The sequence below is a fragment of the Styela clava genome, chromosome 14 (genome assembly GCF_964204865.1).
Source record: "Styela clava chromosome 14, kaStyClav1.hap1.2, whole genome shotgun sequence".
NCBI lineage: Eukaryota > Metazoa > Chordata > Ascidiacea > Stolidobranchia > Styelidae > Styela > Styela clava.
In genome coordinates this window covers 6,892,950-6,917,981 of record NC_135263.1, presented here as the reverse complement: position 1 = coordinate 6,917,981, position 25,032 = coordinate 6,892,950, and the positions used below count along the sequence as shown (strand labels likewise).

At 34.5% G+C, this 25,032-nt stretch overlaps 1 protein-coding gene across 1 annotated transcript; it reads right to left on the bottom strand.

Annotated features, from left to right (window-relative positions):
• Window positions 1-9,427: 9,427 nt before the first annotated feature.
• Window positions 9,428-19,843, bottom strand: LOC120340657 (cytochrome P450 1B1-like). Its single transcript, XM_039408972.2, has 5 exons — window positions 19,004-19,843; window positions 14,389-14,475; window positions 13,511-13,587; window positions 12,621-12,890; window positions 9,428-11,965 (listed from the first exon to the last, which is right to left on the bottom strand). Exons 1-5 carry the CDS (start codon window positions 19,712-19,714, stop codon window positions 11,410-11,412), a joined length of 1,701 nt encoding a protein of 566 aa, XP_039264906.2. The 5' UTR covers window positions 19,715-19,843; the 3' UTR covers window positions 9,428-11,409.
• Between the last annotated feature and the right edge of the window lie 5,189 nt (window positions 19,844-25,032).

Genomic DNA, 25,032 nt, shown 5'->3' with positions numbered 1-25,032 from the left:
AGTTTCCGATAAAACATCGCGTGACAACTTACGTGGCTGAAATCCAAAGACAAGATATTTCGATTGCACGATATGTCCTAAGTGTGTCCTCACAATAAAGGTTACAGCCTAATACGACTTTCATAGCCGGCATGAACAAACATACCAAAGGTTAAATAGCATGACTCGGCTTTCAGTGATAGAAATACTATGGCCTGTAGCAACGTCTTCAAGCCCTCGTCAAACGATACCTATACTGGTATCTCCGTAGCATAAGAGTTCTGTATTAATTACCGTATAAGATGTCACGCCGAAGCTCACTAAAAACTCCTGCAGTACGAATTAACTCTCTGGATGCTTAGCGCTGGTTTATTGATGTACAACACTAATACGCGACATGACGTAATTTGTAAACATAGGTAAACCCACTCCACTTTTTTCACGAATGGCGGCAATGCCCGCCAATGAAAACTTTTCGAGTGGACTCTCAATAGAATTGTCATTCTTTCGTCAATATTAATTTAATAACGCACAGGACTAAAACTAAAAGGAAACACGTTTATGAGAATCAGTACATGTCCATTGTTAAAAAAAATGAAACCCTAATTATTACGTATATCATAAAAAATACTGTGGTAGCCTAACACCATACCGATCTTGCAATATTTGACTCTAGAGTTTCTCTGTTTGTTTTCTTTATGCCGGCAAATTAATAATTTTAGTTACATAATCAAAACCTGGAAGAGTGTTTGTTGTAGTTTTGACGAAATCAATGACAACATAAGTCAAATTAAATTGCGAGTCCGAAATTTACAAGCAATTACAATAATAACCTGCCTAACTTCAAGTGGTCATGCATCTCTAGGTAACTTCACTGTCCGCATTTTCACTTGCACACTATAAAATAAATGTTTTACAAAATATGGGACTTTGTGGTCTACCCTTACTGAACCGCTATCGCTAAGCCTTTCAAAGGCGGACTTAATGCCATCCGTCGACTTGGGAAATAAACCTAATAAAGTAGGTCGTCCGAGATTTTCATTTCACGGCATTGAGCTTTAATAATAAAGAACCGTATATCCATGTCTCGCATTCAAGCCAACTGTTTTTCTCTCTGTTACTTTTTCTATATGAATTGAATGTCTGATCATAAACTCTCTAAATACCCTTAAGTTTGACAATAAATACTCTAGGGCAATTATTAGGAAAAAAAACTATTGTTTGACAGACGTGTATATGTAATTTATCGGCGTATACCTACTGCAGGCGTACATATGTGTCTGCCGTGCTGGCACTCCTCTTGTGTCGTTTAGGAATTTTTCTCGCGTGACAGAATAACCGAGAGATTGCGTGAGCTAACGCCACGATGACCCTGCCGGCTAACCCTTTTCTATCTCTATTCTCCTACGTGAATGCGCTCCTTCACAAGTGGTCGGATCCAATTATTTAATCTTTTATTTTTATTTTTGAAGGTGGGCTGGGCTTGTGTGAAGATATTGCTTACTTAGCCCATTCATAAGTTACATTTATAAGTTTGGTGGAATAATTACATTCCAGTAATGTTTATACATTCGATCAAAGTGCAGAATATAGGAAGCTTCACTTCAGAAATTCATCCAATTTAAAAAATTTAATTTTTTGAGAGTATGTTGTGCATTGACTATTAGACAGTCACAAAATCGATCGACATCCATTAATGTATTTTCAATCTAAAATTTGAAAAGTTTTAATTATATAATCCCAGTGCTTCTAACTTGTTGCTGTAACTTGGTTTATAGTGTTGTCAGTGAACACCTATAAAAGTCAGCAATTATTTAATTGTTTATGATGTATTTCTGAAGCCCGAAATAGACAAATTTAAGGTTCAATGTTGTTCACGTTTATCCGATCTGGCTGTGATCTTCCCAAAAATATACCATATATATGTAACTGCTTACCTTGACAAAAATGAACATGTTTTATTAGGTGGGGATACACGTTTTCAGCAAAAGAATGGAACTTTCGTAAAGATTCTCCACAAAACCTACTAGGAATGTCAACAAGTGAAGTCTAAAAATATAAAAAAGATATCGGGCCAGAACTAAAATGAGAATTTTCACCACATTTTAAAATTGATACACTGATATTTCTGAAAGCTTTTCAGAATGGCAAATCATCGTGACCCTCTTACAACTTCGAAATGACCCAAAGCTGACACTCATGTTTTGCGCTATATTTTTGCACTACATCTCTTAAATACATATTTGAACACTTTACGAGTGCGTCTATCACCTTTAATAACACCAGGACATGAATAATACAGGTAAATTATATTTATGGTTTGTCATACAAATTGCGCTGTGACTGCGGCTTAATGCTAAATCTATTTCATTCTTCTCCTATGTACCCGCGAATCGTCAAATTTTCTCTGCCTATAATTATCGCAAGTAGACCGATCAACTGGATCATTGTCGTGATTGGATATTTACGAATATGTATTATGAATTGGAATATCAAATGCATCAATATATGTCTGTATAGTCCCTCTAATAAATATACTACAAACTGCTGCCATGCTCATATTCTCTGATATTACCACATTGTTTTGTTTTCGTTGTTAAATCTACCGTTTGTTTAAATTAATATGCCATTGATTTTACTCAGACCAAATATGTTTGCTTTGTCGTTAAGCATGTACTTCTGTGAGGGTGTGTCGGCGCGAATACTGAATGCAATAATATGATAATGACAGAAGAATAAATACGGTTGAACGACAATAAATCTTGCACCAATCTCACAATGGTATTGCCAGCTTTCTTAGACAAGCAATTTTATTTATATCTTATAACTGGTTTTTCTTGTCAACTCTTTCCGCCGTTTGGAAGATATCTGTACATTCTACGGAATATCTCAGCTATTTCGGCTGGAAAACTTGTCTATCAGATAATTAAATGAATAAGGTATAAGCTGTGTATCTTGCAAGAATATGAAGCTTGAGCTTGGTCTATCACAATACAAATCGACAAGAAAACACACAAGCGTTCCTATCCAACATAATTTGATTTATGTTCAAAATTAAGCCTCTTTTCATGAAATAATGATGCATGGTTGGTTTTGGGTGATGCTATCAAAACATATTCACGAAACAACAAGACTTTGAAGTCGAAGTCAAAAAAGTCTTCAGAACACGTTAATCGCGATTTAAGATTGCAGTAGAAGTAGAGTATAGCTTCTGAGCATTAATCCTTATCGTGCTTCGGTAAATTAAAACTATACAGAACGTTGAGCAGCATATTCCATACCAAAGGCCAAACTCTACGATCCTACTGAAATACCTTCTAATTGCTCGAGTGATGAGAATACCGATTATTGAAGATAAAAATTATTTAGCAAAGGCTAAATATTCGTTGATGATTGCCTCTCTAACTACAATGCTGCATACATTTTTGCATCAAAAAATTCATACTCGATGGCACAGCTTGAGTTCGTTCACGCTAAATTTCAAATATTTATAAACGGGTACCGGTATACAACCTAGCTGTTTGCAGTCGTTTGATTACTTCCGCCCTCTGAGTAATTCGGTAACCTCTCATTGACTCTATTTAACTTAACCACACAAAGTTACCCGTGATTGTATGTGCTACTCAATATAGTTAAATTTAAACGTATTTCTGAGTATATTTACTTTATTAGCCCCGAACGGTTAAACATAAATAATGTATCAAAGATATAAGTTTCTAATTGGTGAAGACCTTTCAATTGAACCTTTCAATCGACCTTAGGTTAACATACTTGCTTTTTCAATAATGTAATGCTTAACTAAACTGTTAGCATGCAATTGACACACTAACCCACTTATGATAGTTTTATTGTGTACAAAGGCGATATAAATCTAATTTGAAGAGCAATCGGCAACCGCACTTCATTTCTTAGCATGCAATGCAGCAAAATGAATGTTTGTTCTGTACATTTTTGCAAATGCAAACTTTGGTTATGATGGTAACAAGCCCACATCATGCTATCTAGGTTATTTCTCCCCTATTTCGAGAGGTATGGTTCCAGGTCGTATTAACTAATGAATAATTAAGCTAATATTCATTGCACTTGATTCCCGTGATGTATCAGTCGGTTTACGATTGTCTGTTGTCCTTTCACCTAACCCCTTTTGCTTGAATTGAAAAGGATTTTTGCCAACGAAATCCCCTCTTACACGCTGTACTAACTTAGTATAATATGTCAATTTTGAAAACCTAGTTAGGTGTTTATAAGAATAAAAGAGTGCACTGACCCAAACGTGCCGAAGACTAGATATTAGTGCTACCGCATACATGTCTGTGGAGTCGCTCATGTAACTTTATTGACGCTGCATCAGTCGGGCAAAACGTTATCTGATTGAATATTTTACTTCGAAAAATACATTCAAAACTATCAAAGATACACAACTGATATGCATATTTCAACATTGCACAGGCCACTAACACGACGCGGAAAGCGTGAATATCAGATAGCGATTCGTTCAAACCACCTACCAGTATGTAAATGAGCGGTAACACGATGACGTAAGTCAATTATTTTTTTTTAAGATTATTAAAAGATGTAATAGTCATACGAATACTGTATATTAACCGTTACAAGCTAGCAGACTTTTTTTTATATCGGATTTCATAGCTTAACTGCATGTGTGTTTGCGCTAATAACGCTCAATTAACCGCAGCCAGTGTCGAAACAGTTGAACACGGCAATTAAGATATAAAATATGCTATCATAAACGACCTTTTTTGAAGTGAGAAAAAGAAAAAAGTTTACGGTACGATGTTTCATGATACGACACTAATTCAATCCCAATAAAATAGAAATTTACTCGTGCACGGTTCTTGCGACGGCAACAATAAGTATACACTATATTTGTAATTAGTATCAAACATTGGTCTGATCTAATATCTAATCATACAACAAGTTCACACAAGTAATCTCACCTTTCCCAACGCCTTTTTAGATGGCACATCAAATTATCAACAAAAATTGTAGTAACTTGCTAATTGTTCTTTAAGCAACTTGTGCTATTCGTTGTGTAAAGTTTGCCAGGATAGGGAAATTACACTATACACCGTTAGGATAGTTCAACAATAATTTAATAAATTTTCTTTCATTTCAGCACAGAAAGATTTTATTGGATAATTCAACTTGCGTTTAACTATGCTACATTATCTAGTCTAGAATATACTAAAACTGAAAGCTGGAATAAGAAAGCCTTTAATTGTGGTATCGTAACACGTTTTTGTTTCACATTTCACTACAGTTTTATTAAATTATCAGGAATTAGATACCGTTAGTGATTCAAATGCTTTTTGTAATTTTGAGAAATTGTTCGGTATAGTTGTAATCTAACAATTGTGCATATATTGCACATTGTCGTGCAACCAATTTAAAGTTTATTCAACGCGAATATCTTCAGATATATTGTCCATTCATTCAATGACATCTTGGCAAATTTTTTCGGAGAATGACATATTCCAAATTTTATCTCATTTTTGTGCGACAATTCATCATGGAATGAAGGTAGAAATAGATTTCACGCCTACGGGGATGATGTCAAACCATTCAAAAAAAATTGGGAATTCACATCAACTATATTTCCGAATTTTTGAACATATATTTACTTTAATATAATATGGTGCTCAGCATATCCCGTACAAATATTTCTAAATACACGCGGGTGGGAGTGACTTGGATTTGCTTCTGAGATTCCGCATTTTTTTTAATATTATTTTAACTCATATTTAGTGCAAATAAAAGTAAATGCGACTGTTGGTTCATGTCCAAGTATTTAGCACAGATGACATTTTCAAATTCATCAACTTACTTCGATCCAGAAACTACAGCACCAATGACTTTCAATTGCAAAATTCAAACCCGGTGACCTGTATATTTACACTAGATTGATCTTTAATCATATTGACATAGACAAATGGCAAAAGCATTTAAATATCCGAATCGATATCGAGCTTCATAAGTTAATTCCTGAAATAATATGGCATGGTACGCGATCGATCTACTAAAATTTCGAATAAGTCACAAACATGTCAAAACCTGTTGGATAAACAGTTAAAAATTATAATTTATATTAAATTCATTCTAAAATCCTGCACTGCTGTAAAAAATGACGGGCGATACAATACGAATACTCAAATGAAACTTTCTAAAACTCTATCAGATATAATAATATCTAATTTTATCCTCGTGTATACTACTTAGAATGATAGAATTCCGTTCAATTTACATTTCAAAATTCTGCCGTTACAACAGACACCAACAGACTAAATCATACGGCCACTGCAACTAAAATCGAGATGTTATCAGCGACGCACGGCAATCATAGAAATAAAATAGCGTGAGAGCAACAGACTTGTATCTATTTTGACTTATTTTTCTGCGAAAATTTGTCGGAGAAAATGAGAGATTGCGCGGAAGACAAAAATGTGGTACTTAATTCAATTACAGTTTTATATACCATGTTTGAACATAATTCTATGCTACTGGTAAGGTGAGATAAGCGGAACGAGTTCATTGACATCTGGATGGACTTCATTTTGTGGTTAATTACAGCGAAACCATATTTTCAAATATATAATATGCGCTTCTATAAAAGTGCTTGGGTTGACGGATGGTATATCGGGTATTCCGTGAATATTTTTTTTAAATCCATCGGACTAGTGTTAGCTTGTATATCTATTGCTAAGTTTATTGGAGTTGCAGCTTTTGATCATTTGACTCAATAATAAATATTAAATTGTATCGTAGTAATATACACATTAATTTTCACATAAACAAAAATGTAAACCTATATGGAAAATCAAAAAAACTTAATGATAGTTCTGAAAACTTCGTTCGGAAAAAAACACACTCAAATCTAGATTATTGATCGAGTAATTGGATGAATAAATATATATCTCAAAAATTCACTGCGCTTCAACTTCCAATACGTTACGCAACTGATAATGAATGATTGAATGTTTTGTATTTATAGCGGGTCGGCATATAATTCGGAAACGAAACTTATAATTTATAACTGCCACATGTCAATTATGACCGTTCATATTATTTCCATTGCGTACACGCGATCGTATACAACGAAATGAGATCATTTGGAGTAACAAATTTTTTTTTTGTCCATGAAAATAAAACTGAATGAATAAGTAGAAAGGGTAAATTTTCGAATTAACATAGATGAAACAGTTAAATAGTCACAGAATTTTTGTTATTTTGGTGAAGTTGCTTTTAAAGTGTGGCAACACCGCTTTCCTCGATCTCCTTCGAAATAAACTTACCTACTTTCAGTTTTTGTATAGAATTAGAAGATATATCACACCAGAGTATAGGCATGCCTATTTTGTGGCATTGTGTAAGAACTCCTTTATTTTTATTTAAGACTAGGAAGAAGACTAAAATTATGATCGTACTCATATCGTGAATACAGTACATACATTAGACAGTGGACGAAAGTATCGTACACAGCACGGAGAACCACGAATTCACTGACCCATTACCACAGTGGCATTGGAAGGTCATATTGATGTGGCTTCTTCAAAATCCGGCGAATTATTCAAGAATATCTGCATAATGCCTTCCGTTACAAATACAGTATGTGATTATTTTTTGAAATTTATCACGTCGGCATGATATAATTATTAGGAGAACAATACTTGGTGTGTCTGTTCGTGAATGTGCTGCTTCAGCCGACAGGGCTGGACCGGCGCTTTGAGGATCTATTTTTAGTTTCCTACCGGTACTGATCCTAACTTGGGTTACATTGCAAATATGATGAGCGAAATCTTTTCACTGCATTTATGTCGTAGCTTGCGGATATCTGTTGCGATACAATACAATTGGAAGATCATTCATGTTTTCGCTTTTTGTAAAATGACTTTGCAATTTTCGCTAGACAGCCTCGTCATTGCAACCTGCACAAAAATGATAACGCATTTTCCCGTTTTGACACAATATTTAATTTCTAACTCTAATATGATTGACGCTGTTGGCCTATGGGTATTGTATTATTTCCATTACTTCGCAATTTTGAGTCCAAAAATGAGTCGATTATCTTCTTTTCTGGTAGGATAAATTTCATATTTATCATCTAAATAGCAAAAAAGTTATAAGAAAGTATAATAAGAGCCTGTCTCTTTGTCAGAAGGTGGATTGGGGGAATAACTAAACACTTGAATATTCCGAGTGCATGAACGTTATAAACAATTTTAATTTCAACTTTTTAATTTAAATTTAACATTAAAACTGAAGCCACTATTGATTTTGACCACATATGCACGTCGGATTAGCATTTAGATCTATTATATACCTACATGGTCTTTGTATTTGAGGTTGTACTATTATCAATTCAACACTCTTGATGTACGGATAGTACTGGTAAGTTACTACGTTTTTGATGAGTGACTTATGTTTGGCTTCCTGCCTATAGTAACGTTAATATCGTAGACGTTGCTCGCATACCAATATATAATTTTTATAGTTTTTCTACGATAACCTTTACTGTTGTTCGGATTACTTATTCTTATGGGACTGACGATTTTCTTTGAAGTATTTATCAGGTATGTGGGTGCAGCCCGCGGAACGGCTGTCCGGCGACCGGATGAGAATTCATCTTGCGTAACTCGTGGTGCCTGAAATAGACTTTGCCAAATTAGGCTTGGTCGCGCGATTCGTATTGTGTCATTTTTAGAGTGGTCAACGAATGGTTTCATTTAGAACTATTTTTTTTACTGTAGCTTAGGTAGTTGGAGAGGTTTCAAAAAAGATGATATATAGAACCATTAACCGTTGAGTTCAATCGAAAGCTACGGACTGCTACACCAAGGTGTAATTATGTAACCATAACTAACTGCACGGACATTACAATGTGAACATTTTCACCAACTGATCAAATTTGTGAGAGGTCATCAAAGCCGTTAGGTTTCGTTGTGATACATGTAAAGTTTGTTTGTACAAAAACTGTCATAATCAGCTGCAGTTTATAGTATGATATTATACGCCACCAAGCTGCATTACGTCATACCGCTTCGCCGCTATCTTTCCGGCGAATCCGCGTTCTCTATGCTCGGCTACTGTCTAACCGGTATCGATTTTTTGAATGGTCGTATAAGGAAATTCAGTGTAAGTCGCATGGACTACCGTTACCGTTGTTAGGCATTCGACCTTGAGGTCCATTTATCTGAGCTCTCTTGTTACTAAAACTATATTCGATGCAACCGATTTGTCAACTCGAATGCATACTTTACACAAAGGGTTAATTTTTGAAAAATTGGTCTAAAACTAATGAATTTTGAATGTTTTACTTCTTTATTCTCTTTATTGTTTGCTTTTAGTCGATAGAACATCAGTATTCACCACCATGCGCTACACGCTACATTTCGCAGAAGCTACCACAACAAGCTGTCATGAAAATACAACGAACTCAGTGTTAAAAAAGATGGTATTAAAAGGCATCGAACACTTGTTACAATCTTTCAAATGTACATCTCGCTGCAAGCAGCAAACAAAATTCAAAAATATATTATTGTCTGTCAGAAATGCACCATTAGACCAATTATAATATGTTATAATATATTCTACCAAATTGTTCATTATATATTGGTTTAGTCAAAGTTGGTCATTGGACATTTCAGAACGATATCTAATACAGAAATTGACCGAACCTTAGACCAATTCGTGTACAATAAAACCGAACCGATGGTTTTACAGGGTACAGTTACAGGGGCTGTTCTTTGTGCAAAAGTTAAGACAATTTTTAATGGGTAAAAGGGCTTAGAGGCAAGAAAGAGTAAACGTGGAAATGAACTGAAGAATACGCCAAAGAAAATAAGTTAACGTATAATACATAAAAAATGGGATTGGAACCGAACATGTTATTCAAGCATGAAATGAAAATAGGTAGATTAGTCTTACTTAAAAAGATGCAACGGAAATGGCCTAAATTAAGACAATTCTATAGTATTAAATTATCATGCTCGTAAAACATAAATTCCACCAGGGAAATATGTTCAAATTGTTGCCATACGTATAACAAGCATGTTGAATTTGCTTCATATTTCAATATTCAGTTTAATAAACCGCCAGCGTATATAATATTCGTAAGATGATAATGTAATAATATTGGCCTACATAATCCTATTTAGAAAAAAATGCAATGATTTACTGGTAATACCTATGAGCACCGACAAAGAAGTTTTTAGCTTCGAGTTCGTGATTAGATACTAACGTCTGGTCGTCACAAAAGCAAAAAGAAATAACTCGCATAAAACGTGCGCAACATATTTGGCAATTTATTCAAAAATAAAGAAAATTCCACATGAAAGTCATATGTACAGACGTAAAATATTAATATATCAAGTGAACATGAATATTTATTTACACCTTACCACAATTGACTCAAAAGTATATGTAAAATTATTAGATTCTCTTCATTGACTTATGAGAACAAGGTATTGATATTATAAAATGAAAATTATTATCAAAGACTTCTATTTACTTTTAAGGAATTTGTATTTGTAATTTGTGAAGATATGCAAGCAACATCGGTGTCTCTAAAAAGTGTTGATAAAAATACAGCGACCAATGCTGCTATCTATTTTATTTGCATACAGTCGTATCCCTTAGGCATCTTTTCGTATGTTATATTGAATAAAAAAGAATGTTTTCGATGGCATTGTAGCGTTTAAACAGACTTCGTTGCGAATTTGCGGTTGGACGGAGGGTGATAAAATCTGCTGTGCCGGAGATATAAAGGGTATGCATTCACACATTGCTTGAAAATATCCAAAAACTAAATACGCAATTATGACGTATCATGCCCGGGGCGCAAGGTCTCACATTAATCCCTTGATAACAGAAAGCGCAAGTGCAGCCGGCGAGGGAAATTTAATGATAATAGCTTTTCGCGGATAAAATATGTCTGCCGGCATCGATTGCATAGGATAAGACAAAAGCCTACCAGCACAAAGAACCACGGCTTTAATAAGCATTGTCGCCAAATTGCTACGCAAGCTTTCTAGAGACATGATGCAAATTGTTTTAAATGTCAGTTTCAAGTAAAAAAACCGAGGGATTTAATCAAAAGGGCATTGAAACGCTCAAATTACAGCGAGTAAAAACATGATACAAACTACTGAGGTATAATAGGTTTTCTATAAAAACGCATATGATGTTTCACAAATCATGTGGTTTGAACTGATTTCTCAACCAAAAAAACGAGACCAAATAACCCATTGTCTGAACCGTTGACAATAGAAAACCTAGCGTAAGTTTTTCTTGCTTCTTGTTGAAACATCGCATCAAATATTTCCGCATCGTCCCTCCAAGCTCAGCGCAAGACACACCCGTTACGGGTCAGTGCAACCCTTACAACATTCTGGGTTAAAACTAGGCGAGGTTGGTAAATTATGTCACTATACTCGATTCAAGTCTCCGCAATTTCAGTCGCAAATTACGGGGTTTCATCGTTAGACCGTAACATATCCCATCTGTGGGAGGATTGTTTGGATCCGCCACTAGTTCACATTGGTGCAAAATAAGTGCCATAGAGAGCATCATCCATATTTTTGAAAGCTCATCACCGGGACATTTGCGGCCTCCCGTTGAAAATATGGTGTATTTGTTGACTTTAACGGGATCTAATTTGCAATGTCCGCTTACATATTTCAAAAACCTTTCTGGTTTGAAAGAATAAGGATCGTCCCAGACAGTAGGATCTCTATTTGCAGTATATTGATTAATGAAAACCATCGTGCTTTTCGGCACTTTATATCCGCATAAGATAGTGTTCGACAATGTGAGATGAGGGATGGTGATCGCAACAAAACTTGAATGTCGCATTATTTCGTGAAACGCGGCTTCCATGTAGGGCAGTTCCGGACGGTCGGCAAGAGTTGGCAACCGGTCTGTTCCCGTAACTTTAAGAATTTCATCTCTTATTCGCTTTTGTATATCCGGAAATCTGAACATTATAAACATATAAGTTTTAATCTACCACTCGAAGCAAAATAATCTTCGACAAATATATCTTACGTCATAAGTTTTTTTTTTCAGAATTCATTATTACGTCATAATAGACATTCCTTCGTAGAAAAAAATGTTCTAGTTTGACGTCATAAATGAATTTAAAAAGGTTGCCTAAATATGAAATTTTAGTTACAGGCTAGATAAGTACACCGATCACGCAAGTATATTTGGTAATAAGTTGTATTTGAATACAATTAAAACAGCTCAAGACTGTAACATAATGTCATGGCAACAGAAAGCGTGACGTCATAATACTCGTTTCTAGTCTCGAGGGAGGGGGTCATGGCTAATAATAAAAAATCCATTATTAGTTTCTCATCTTATGCAATATTATAAATAAAGGCAATATTGGGGTAAATAAAATATAAAGGAAGAAATATTTAGAACAAGAATAAAATTATTTAACAAATTTTTTATTTAAAAAATGAAATGAATTTTAATTTTATAGGTTTTAAACCGGTTAACGAATAAAAAATGATTGATAGTTCAATTCTAAATAACAAAGTCCTCAGGTATTTTGAGGCTCTTGGCTCCAGCCTGCCAAACCTATAAGTAAATCCGGCCCTGAGCACAACACAGGAAACACATACCTGACCATATAATGGAGAACGAATAAAAATGCACTGGAAAGCGTATCTTGTCCAGCTCCGAAAATATCATTGACAATTGCGGACAATAGTCTATGGTCCACTTGTTCTGTGACTGGAATATCTTTAGGGTTATTATTGTTGTTTGACCCTCTACGTCCTTCTGGTATTGTATGATACATTTTTTCTTTTTCAAAAAGTTCAGCTTCTGTCAATGAGTCAATCAAATTTCGAACAATACCAGGTTTATACGTTTCGATGTTTTTTGTCACTCTGAAATTTAAGTAACATTAATTATTTTTTTTGCTTATCAGATACATGTATAATATCGTTGTGACATCGTAATAGCTGTTAGAGGACAAAATAAAGTTTGATAAAATAAAAAAAAACGGTCTCTTAAAATTCATCTTCAAAATATTTAAATGGCTTATTGTGTGTGAATGATAGAATTTTTGCCAAGTCCTCTTGGAAAACTTTTTATCTTATCACAAAAACATTATCGTGAAACTTTCTTTGTATGGAAGCGATTTCAACTTATAGACAAATGTCTCTTCAGACATAGAAATATACTCGATTAGGCAGAAAAGGTGTTTTTAAATCTCGCAATTTTTAGTTTTCGTCATTTTGATCAAAAAATATCAATCAAAATTTACTAAATGGGGTTCATTGTTTGCTAGTATTTGTTCGAAAACAGTAGCAACATACTAATAATTTCTTGGCTAAAACAGCATATCATATTATTCATGAATGAAACTGCTTTAATTTCAATGGAAACACTCTACCAGCTTAGCAAATAAAGAAATTTGTGTGAGAATTAAGTAGTTTGCGATCGGACTAATGTCAAGTTGACCCTTCGAATCGGGTGATGGTAAATGTCAAAATTTCCCACTCACTTGTCAAGAACCCAGTTTTCCATTCGTAAACAAAGTGCTTGAAATTCATTTGCAGCTTTCTTGTAGTAAGGAAATATCTAAAATTATATACAATAATAAATAAAGAAAATATAACACAACCAATGTAGTTATATATAGTGTTACGATTGGCCTCCAAATACCTTTCAACCATAACTCTTTAACATGTTAGAGTTATATCACGTTTTCGATAATGACGCTACTACCGAAAAGCTGTCTAAATAACCAGTGAGCCGAGTTGAATAAGTTAAAATGCAGAATGCAGTTTGGTAGTTTGTACATGACAGTTCATTAGCATTTTATTAAACTACTTTTCAATTAAAATATTAAGAAGGACTTCCAAATATTTAGGTAGTCTATGTAATGTCTATGTAATAATAAATTCAATTTTAGTTAAAGATGTTCATATTCCAATAGTTTGATATTCTAGAATTCTATCGTGCAATATCTTCAATTTCGAATATTCAAAATGGATTTATTTTACTAAAACATCATAACGTGTTCAATGATTCACTCAAAAAAATTGACAAAAATGACAATTTTCCTGTGAAAAAATGCAAAGATTTGTAGAAACACAGCGAGAAAAGTCTTGTTTATCTGAACTTATTAATTTAATCGTTTAAAGGTATTACATTTTCAAAATATTTTATTTGGTTACAACTGATAACAATCAGCAAAAGGGATCTGAACAAACCACAGAAAATAACGCAGAAAAAAAAGCAATCCAACTTCCTCGGTTCCCATTTTAAAGACTATTCGTTCAAAACCTCCCGTCGCAAAAGCTTAACCAACCACAAAAGCCTTAGTGTACTTAGCATTCCATGCTTGAATTTCACTTGAATTTATAACTTATTTTATACCTTGATCCATGGCATAACGTCAATCCGACTTCCAGCACTGATCACAACGCCAAATTCTCTGTTCATACTCAGCAGTTGAACGAATTGCTGTAATATATTGACAAGAACTTTATTTTAAAAAATGAAACAATTCGATTTTTCAATAAATATGTATCCCTCAGATGAATATATAATGTATCCACGGCACACTCTCCCACAAAAAAAACTGTTTCCACTAGTTGAGACACAGAAGGTTCAGTTATTTTAGTTGTCAATGAATCCCAGCCAGCTTTAATTTTCAATGAATGAAACAAAGAGCTATTTTCTTAATTTTTATCGTATAGATTACAATGCCTCAACTTTTCAATTTAAATTAGGGCATGATATTCCAAGGGTCATTTTGTCACACATATGGTTAAATTTTATCCAATTTTACCCACTTGCTCAACAACTGATGAATGAAAACGTTAAAAGCAAAATTAGATATTTTTAGGAGACAGAGCAGGGGGGTCTAAATCGGAGCTAAAATATCTGATATAACCTATATAATCCATTACTTATTTATATAAGAAATTGAATCAGGGATCATACCGACTTCTCACGAGTTACTAATTTTTACCACTTTCGTGTTAAACGCTGATATAAGATAACGATTGACAAACCATGGACAAAGCTGTGACAATGAAGCCATTTTGCCATAAAAAATGTCGTCAAATTTACATTTCAAACATTGGGAAATTCAATCCGGGATTATACCATGTCGAGCAATGCATTTTTCGATGTAGTATGAATACAACCTAAGTTTCCAACCATTTCATCTATGCTGAAATCTGCTTTGCTGTCAAGTATACGTAAACTAAGTAAACAATGTGTATGCAAATTTATTGTTAATATATATATATGAATAACATTGGAGGGAGATAACAATTTCTTATATGAAAAAAGAGAATTCTAAAAAATTTACTTTGAAGTGCAATTCAAACTATTGTTATTCTGGAACATATTTTTTTTTAAATCAAATGCTTTTATTAACATTTCTGAATTTTTACGATAAAACTTCTCGTTTTTGTGACAAATTCATGCTTTTGATGCAAAATATATCAATTAGGATATTTTTCGAAATCGAATATAGTTGCAAGGCAGAATTATGGAGTACCAAACTATTTCTCAGTGAGCATACCTAGGTAAATTCGATGTATACAACGACATTTTTGTTCATGTGTTGTTCCACATTTTCAATCCACAATCAATTTCATGTGTTAGAAATATACAACGTGTCTATATTTTCATTTTATCTGTATTCCGATCGCATAGTTTTGCCTCGGCATCTCAAAAAATTATGGGATTACCGTCGGTATGATGACAGTATAGAGAATGGTTGCTCAGTCCACAGCACCCCTAAGGCACACGAATAAACCAGAGCGATTATTGATAAAGATAATTGAGTTGGCATATCCAAGGCTATAATGAAAATTAGAAAGTATTTTATTTTTCATGTGTGGTTGTGCTTATAAAATGAATATTTATATAAGGGCCTAATATGTTTGAGTTTGGTCAATCTATTATATATGCAATGATATTTGAGATAGAGCTGCGGCATCCAATTATTATGACAACTAAATAAAATCAAAATTGTTTGCATATCATATGTGACAGTCACATTCCCGACTTTGAAATGACCTTGAAGCCAACACAAGACTTTATACATACAATTTTTCGAATGCAATAACAGGGTCTTTGACTGATTGATTTATTGCTTCTTTTCACCACAATTTATGCTCAAAAAATTTAGATATAAAACTCCATATTTTGAAACATATGCATAAGTGCACGTACTGTTTTGAAAACAATTTGTAAATTTATATAACCAACAACGAAATTACATTTTTGAATCGCGGACTAGTTAGCTGATGATATTTTTTGGTTAAAAGTTTAAAATAATCAAAATCAAATCGTTGAAAGCTTATACCACAAGTCTGACAAGATATGAAAATGTCAAACAAGTTATGTACAACAGATAAAGAAAAATGAGAAAGTGTTATCATCCAAAAACTGTGAGAATTTGACATAGTTATCGAGATTAAGTAGTAAAATTTTTGTGATAATTGTCGCGAGGCTGGCACCACAAAATTTATAAATGCAAAAGCTGATCGATGTTTTGTGATACTAAGCACGCGAAGAGCCCAAAGAATTATCCACGAAAACGGATGTGCAATACATACTGTGGGAAATGAAGGAATATCCAAATTTTGGAAGTTAAACAAACTCCATTTTGTATTTTATCGAAGAATTAAACTAATAATTATAATGTTGATTGTACATGTAACTGAAAGATGATATAGGGCAAAGTTGTGACAGCATTGGCAATATCTTGAATCCACGGAGACAAGTTTTCAGCTCAATGTGCATGATTGGTGAAATAGAACACCACAGGCAAGATGTGTGAAACAGTACCAATCCATCCGCGCAATTGTCAAAAAGAAATTTTAGGCGCTTCCAAATACACTTCTAATATTGTTTGTACTAGAGAATAACTTTTTGTACTAGAGAATAGCGTTTTGAAAGCAGGCAAAGGGACAAAAAGAGTATATTCTGCATAGAAATTATGCCGGCACTAAGTTTGAATAACAAATAAATAATAAAGTAATGTATGACCATTTTTTTCCCTGTTCATATTCAGAGTACATCAAGAGTCTAGTTCGCGCATAGCATACAAGTTCACAAGCGATAAATTCTCTTTCTGTAGAGGCAGAAAATTGGACGAGGAAACAATAAGAAAAACTGAAAACTAACTATCAGTGCTAACACGACGTTACAGCGGCTATAAAATTCAAAATTTATTTAACCAGATCAGAAAATTGAGCTAGGTTGAGTCTATATGCGTCAGCACTGAATTTACACCCGCCGTCGGCACATACGCAGATATCAAATAAGTTTACAGGAGAATTTAGGGTCCGATCTACATCGCCGGGAGCAGCGTCGAAGTCAATGTAATCAAATCTCCATGATGTCTTGTCAAACCAAAACCACGTGATATTTTGAACTGAGGAAGCCACTTCTGTGTTTTGCTCCAATGCACAACTTTGCCCGCGACCAAGATTCGTGACAACGTCGCAGACTATACTGAGGTAACATTTTTTTGAGTATGTGGCCTATTCACTTGCGTTCTACCATGACAAGCTTTATCGTAGCGGGCGCTGGGGACCAATAGGAGTTGCATATTTTTTCGCAACGTCGTCGCTAAAAATAGAGCAGTGGAATTTAAGAACACCGAAAGAAACAAGCTTTTTTTGATAAATTAAAAAAAAGAAACAACGCTTATTTCTCTTCCTCTTAGTCGACTCTTGTGGGGTGGTTAAGAGATGTATGGGACACAGGTATGTTCAGTCCTTCAGTAACGATAAGTGGCGCGAGTTTGCGATATAGAAAAAAACCAACCAAATTTAGAACAACAATTTATGGGTCATTTTTAGTGATCTTCGTAACTCAAAATTTCCTTGTACCGTGACCAGGAGGCAACTCGAAATTGCGCCTCTTGTTTGCTTCACAGAAAAACCGCCACTAAATAGCGAAGCAGAATCCTATCAGATAAGCATTTCTTTATATTCATGATTATACGAGGATCTTATAAAAATACAATGGGTGGGGACAAACGTCAATATAATGCAACCAAAAATTCCGACACGCCACATAGCTAACCACCAGTCTTCAGATACGACACCAGACTACGTTTGCATAACGAACTTTGATAAAGCTGATGTGTTTGAAAAATCTCAATCCCGTGAACTGGTTTTGCAACAGGGCTGCGGTGTTTCGTACGGGCTTGAGATACCTAACATCACACCCTGCACTGTGGTACATTTTAGCAGTCGATTGCATCGGTTACATCAAAAGTATTTTGCATCGATAACGCGCAATCACGGTTATATAAGGAAATCCAATAGATCACAATCAGATGACAGTAGTTTAAGTCAATTTTAAACATTAAATGCATAGTTTTGTTTGCAGGCATTATCAGAACGATTTGATCTGTTTTCACTACTCAACAAGTGGCAAAAATTGACATCTTGCCAACAGAAGTTATCATCATCATTAAAACACAAAAAAAATCATCAATTAAACAATCTTGCATATCAACATTGCTATTAGGCTATTACGTTTCTATTTTTTCCACAAATCGTGTCGATTTGGCGCTTGCCACCTGGTGTCTATGTAGTTTATATATAATTACAGCAAAATGATTTTTAGGTTCACAGAGGTTTCGAAAAACATAAATTAAAATTAAGAGCGTACGTTGATAAAATTTAGATAAACTCAAGCCTATACGGAAGACCGGAGCATAACATTAGTAACGCACATACCGCAAGTAAGAATTTCATTGTCCTTCAATTGCAATTTAGCGTGATTATCCAAAAATACTTGGTTGTACAATATGATTAGAAGGGGTTATGAGATAAATGGCGATCGATGTTATTTAATGTAATAATTTTAAAATATCACGCGTTCTCCCTCAATTATTTAAAAATATAAGTGTACTACCGTTATGTTTTATTATTTTACTGATGACGCCATCATTTGTATGGGGTTAACATGACGACATCAGTAATGGAGCACCAATACAAAATAATACACTTACTGCATTGTCAACTTCATATCTCCTTCCAAAACACATAGCACATACTGCATTTCCAATTGACACACGAATTACTGTTTCGGGATCAACGTATCCAGTAGGCGATTCTGCACACATTTTTTCAAGAGTTTTGGTCATATAAACTGTTTCATCCCAAATGTGCTGTGAAACCGCCAATCTTTTGTCAACTGAGGCAGCGTAGGTATGAATATGCCGAACCATTTTACTCTTTAGTTCACGCCATGACTCCCCAATAGTAATCGTATCGTTAAAAACTGCGCCAAGGCCCAGTGAAATTAATTTGTAGGATGCAAAATGAGGTCTTCCTGAGAATACTTCCCTTTGTCGATTGAGAGCTTCTTTAATAACTTTGGTATTATTCAACACTATAACTGGAAACTTCCCTAATCTAATTCGAAATATCGGGCCATAAGTTTTAGTCATCTCATCAAAAGTGAGATGTGGAGCTTCTCCAAGGGAGATTGCATTACCAACAATGGGCCACGACCACGGTCCTGGAGCAAAGGGCGCTTCATCGTATTTTTCCTTGAGAGTCTTTTCTTCCTTATTTTTTACTTTTGCTTTCCCAATTGAAGTATTCATTCGTACGTTAGCGTATTTCAGCAGGTAGTATGTCATAGTAAACGTTCCAATAAAAACGGCAGATTCCACTATTGACGGTACCCATAATATATTCCGTTGTGAAACATACATTTCCAAGGCTTTTTATATACGCGGATGACCTTCATTCGCAATCAGCGCTAAAATACTCTATCCGCTTTATACCACACTTCATAAACCACTGCAAGCTAAAAACAAATTTGATTTTAAATTTAGAGAAAATATCGTGTCGGCGCTGTACGATGCTCTCAGCACGGTAAGCATCTGGTGTATTTGAAAACGTTTAGCTCATCTATACGATATATTCGACTGAATTTATTTTCTCTCTGGAAAAAATAATTCGCCATGGATGACAACCACAAGATGGGTCAGGACAGGACAATAAAATCTAGAAATTACAATGAAGAGTGTTTGTCTATTTCATCCACGCTTTTCTTTCTTGATTAGTCCAAGTCCATGAATTTTTTCAACCATAATGATTGAGGATGGTATGAAAATCATCATAAAACATGTGCATTCAAAACCCTCTTTTGAAACTTATTTTCGATTCACAAAGTGCTTCCTTTCTAATTAAATTTAACAGACTTTTCTTCAGTATTATATATATACTTTCTTAGTGAATACTGAAATGAGCGGAAGAAATTTCTCGAAGCGTAAAAACATATATATTCTAAGCGGGTAGGATGAACTCAAAGTCTGCTAACGCGTTAACTGGTTAGACATATTATTTCAGCCACAATAATTTGGTCTATTTTGACTCAATCATCAAATGGATCTCCAAAAGGTATCTCACTTCCGCCGCGTATTATTATTCTTTATAACACAGCGTGACTATACGACGACAGTTCACAATATAACAAAAGCACAAAGTATTAAGCTCCGAGTATTATCAATGGCATCAATTGTGTAAGAGTAAAGTTTAAATGTATTATAACAGTACACGACTACTCGGGAAGACAAATCGGGCACGACTTTTATTGAATTCTTGAAAATGACAACAAATATGCATTGGTAATAGCCTACACGTTACACCAATAAAAAGAAATAAACAGTATGACAAACTATATTTCGATGCGATAGATCAAACAAAAAGGATCGTAAAATTATTCGTAATAAATTTCACATGCAGCTAGGAAGTACAATTCCAGTTCGCTCGGTTACACGTTTATGTACGCTTATTCAAAGCAAACTCACACTTGCAATTTAAAAGTGGGAAATTCACTGCTGATAATAAAATAATCACATCAAAACTTGTCAATGTTTTTTCACGTTAAAAATAACTACATATCGTTATTGGTTATTTTTTTTTACATATCGTTATTGCATTTACCAATAATTCCAAATATTTCCCATTTTTAAGTGGCTTAAATAGCAATTTAAATTAAAAGAATGAGTAAAATTTCTGAACCAGGTCAGGGCTTATGAAAAATTAATTTGTCAATCAGCAACCATTGTTCATAAATAATTCATTCATTGACTGTCATATAATGACTTTGCCATAATGTTATGCGCGTTAGTTACATTGCGTGATAACTTTCAATTGCAAAGTGAAATCAAAGTCATTTATATATATTGTTCTATACCGAGATTTAACGTGAAATGTCAACTTTTCGAGCTGCAATCAATCACATGCAATGTTACTATTCTGAATTTCAAAAAGGTCGCGTAACCTTCTGGCTTCTACGACTAAAAATGTTATATAGACTTCTCATGGTATTGTGCACTCAAAATATCATAAATACCATATATTATTTTGACAATTGATTTAAATTTAAACCTATTAAATTATCCGATTTGATATTTGATTACAGATTTGAATAACAGTTTTTGTTCAGATCTTCAAACTATCTCAGTGAAGTTGGTCGTCTGGGATTTTTAATAACATAGTAAATCGACGCCGTGGTAATTAATTCATTTAATCGTGTAAATATATCTCTATTGGTCTAAATTGGAAAACCGCATCGTGTTAGCGTCCGAAAATAGATATTTAACAAACTACAATTTGGCACGCGAACCTTCGGGTCGGGTTTCAAGAATGGCAACGGTGTCTCTTTCCTTGGTATGTGCGTGTCGCGTTTTCCAATACCAGTAGACTGACGGCATCCAGACTTGAGATTTTGCATTGGTCGTGAGTGTGCACATTGTACAAAGAATACACAAGGCCAAAGTAAGCATTCACGCATTTCTCCAACGAAATCAAATATGCAACAGGGTAAAATACGACATTTTTGTTTTGAATACATGCAAACTTGAACTAGAATATATTATGTATGTATTTTAATACAATTAAATTTTTTTGATGAAGTTTAGTATTCAAATAGCGAATAAAAGGCCCTGTGTTGTCAAACATGATAATCGGAATTACCAGATTAGATTGTTTAAGCCAAATCTTTTATATTGCGTGCCATGTAGAGTCGAAAATAAAATCGTCAGCTTAAGCATAATAACTAATATTTATTTATCGGCACTTTTAGTTGCATGCGAGCCTAGGTTAGTTATCTGCTGTGTCACATTGCGGTCATACTTCACTCTTCCGACCGCTAATTACAAAGTTGAACGAAGAGAAGAAACCTATTCTCTTCTCACGCGATCACGTGATTTCGACACAATTCAAGCACGTAAAATAAGTCAATACTTCAATAATGAAACGCTGCACGAATACGTACTATTGAATATTAATTATGACTTGCAATGACGCAAATTTTATATTTAAAATATACTTGAAAATATAAAAAAATAAAATGTAGTGAAACCGAAATGAAACGTGTCTGGCTACCGCTGGACTGCCAGATGAATGAAATCATTAGTTTTATATTATGTACATTTGGCGACGAGTTCAAATATTCCGTGGGAAGCAATCGCGTGATTTATAATAGGATTTACACTGACGTTTTCACGTTTTTCGTGACGAAATATGAGAATGTTTTGAATCTCGTAATATATATACGAGTAACAGTGCTAGTATAGCTTGGCGCCAATGTATCCCGCTCCTCCTGGGCCTGAACTAGCATCGATTGAGAGCAATTCAAATCATAACAGAATGACTTGAACTTCAACCCTAACTGACCCATGTGCCATAGTACTCGTTTAAGGTGGAGTTGTTCATGGTGATCTGTAAACGCCTAACGTTTTCCATACATTTATGATGTGACCTTTTTTGACCCACTATTCCAATATTGAAAAGTAATAAAGCAAAAGTACATAAATCCACTCTGTGGCTTGGCTGTGACTCGCACGCACGTGAATAGTGTTTGTTTTCTCATTTAACATTTATTTACTAGAACCACATTTACACACAACACAATCTTATGCTTTGAGTGCTCATGGTGATTGCACGATAAGGCTCGGTTATAGCCGATACTTCACACGCAATTCGTGCACGCTACCGTGGATTATTGACACGCGGAGTAGAGAGACTACGCCAACTATGGCCCTGGTAAAAAAAAACGAAACGAACTTTTTTCTCTCATTATATTGAATGATGGAAGCTATCAGCGCTAACGCGAAATCGCTTGAAGCCATTACGAAATTCTAATAAATCCTCCACCAAAAGGTTATAGCGATCCTATGGAAGTAATTTAGAAAGTAAATAGTAATCTAGTCTAGTATCAGATATGACCATAAGTTAATTAACTTCCCACTTGCAATTTCTAATGAAATCGCCTAATATCCCACTATTCCGATGTACAGAAAAAAATAATAGGTAATAAGAATCTTAATAAACCGGTACAGTGAAGCAGTGTACTTTTATATTTTTCTACATACGTCCTGTGCTCTATACGAAATGTATTAGCAGGCAATCCACATAATATAATCTGTAGACTTCGCCCTCATCACTTGAGCGTCTTATAGAAAGATTTGGTACGTAATATGCAATATAGAAAAAACGAATGCGTTCAACCATAGTTACTTCACATTGAAGCTTCAGAGAGGTGACCAGAGCTAGCTATACTCCACTAATGAACTTCACCACACAAGCATGCAATGTCGTCATGCAATTTTATATGTAATAAATTGATAAGTAAAGTCATCACAATCGGCCCTTGCATAACGCATTCATTAACCACATATCGCCACACGCTAGTGATAGGATTCAGGAGAAATCTCCAAATGAAATAATTTGCCTCGGGCAACGGTGTATCCGTTCATTTAGCTATCATTAACCCGATTTATAATTAGTTTGTTTTCAAATACTTTATTTAATGCGCTGCACTCAAATTCAACGACTGACATTACCCCGTAATAGATACGAAATCAGCACTGTTGAGAAGTAATCTCCGGTATGGAAATCCGGTGTAAAATATGTATTGTCTGTGCCGAACGGGAAAGAAACACCAGATGAGTATCCGTGACTACTTGTTCATATCCTCATTCAAACAGACTACGCCTCAAAAACTTCAAAATGTGTGTTTTATCAACGACGAAATACGTTGAAATGCGTTTCATTGTAATGTTTTTTATACTCGAAACAAATTGAAAAATATCATCGGAATGTAGAATTATGTCGATCCGTAACTTATATTTGAAAACCAAAATCACCAATACATTTGAGCATTACTCCTTTAATTACGTCAATCAAGATTCGATGACGGCATAATATCAGGTGAACATTCGCAAAACATTGCAGTAATTACATGAAGATATCTTATAACCACATTATTGTAATGCAAATGGTGTATGCGTATGATGCTCGTAGATTCGAATTCAAATACTTTCTCACGTATACCCACCCAATCAAGTAAAGAACATTCTATTTCGCTGTCAAAATCAATGCAGTTTTGAGCATTTTGCCCGAACAAGACCTATGATAAACATATGTGGCTACTATCATTTGGAAGGACGAAATATTTTCGATACAAAGGTGACTGAGGTAGAAAACTTGGGACATGAATTTTGAAAACAAGATTTACAACCCGCGAAGCCAACATATTGAGGTATATAAAAAAAACTCAGCATTCGGTCAGATTTGGCAAGAAATAGAAAATAATTTTCCCACTATTACTAGTGTTGACAGAGATAGACTATTTGAAAGTTCAAACAAATACAGCACGCCACATCCGCGGTTTTGAGAAATCGCCAAAACGTGACCTATCGTTTAGTATTCAGAAAACTACTTTATTTTGTGCGTTTGATCGAGTATGGCCTGTATTTGATCGATACCATTTTAGGTTGAATTGGCGAGAAGGCAAAAATATATTTATTTATGGACACGTTATTGTGTTTGTCCAAGTAAACTGAAAGTGACAATAAGGGATATCAATCTGAAAAATGGGTAATGTTAAGAAAAAGCATGAAGTTTAACGTAAAATTAATTCTATCACTGTCATTACAAAATACCAAAAATAAAATGTTTTAGGTGAATAATTGACAATATAAGACATAGATTTTAAAATTTGAAACAACAAACATAT

Coding starts and splice junctions, on each gene's coding strand:
- LOC120340657 (XM_039408972.2), bottom strand. CDS start 19,714: ATGTATGTTTCACAACGGAATATATTATGGGTACCGTCAATAGTGGAA. Junction 14,476..19,003: donor GATATGAAGTTGACAATGCA/GTAAGTGTATTA, acceptor AATATATTACAG/CAATTCGTTCAACTGCTGAG. Junction 12,891..13,510: donor GAAAACTGGGTTCTTGACAA/GTGAGTGGGAAA, acceptor CTTAAATTTCAG/AGTGACAAAAAACATCGAAA.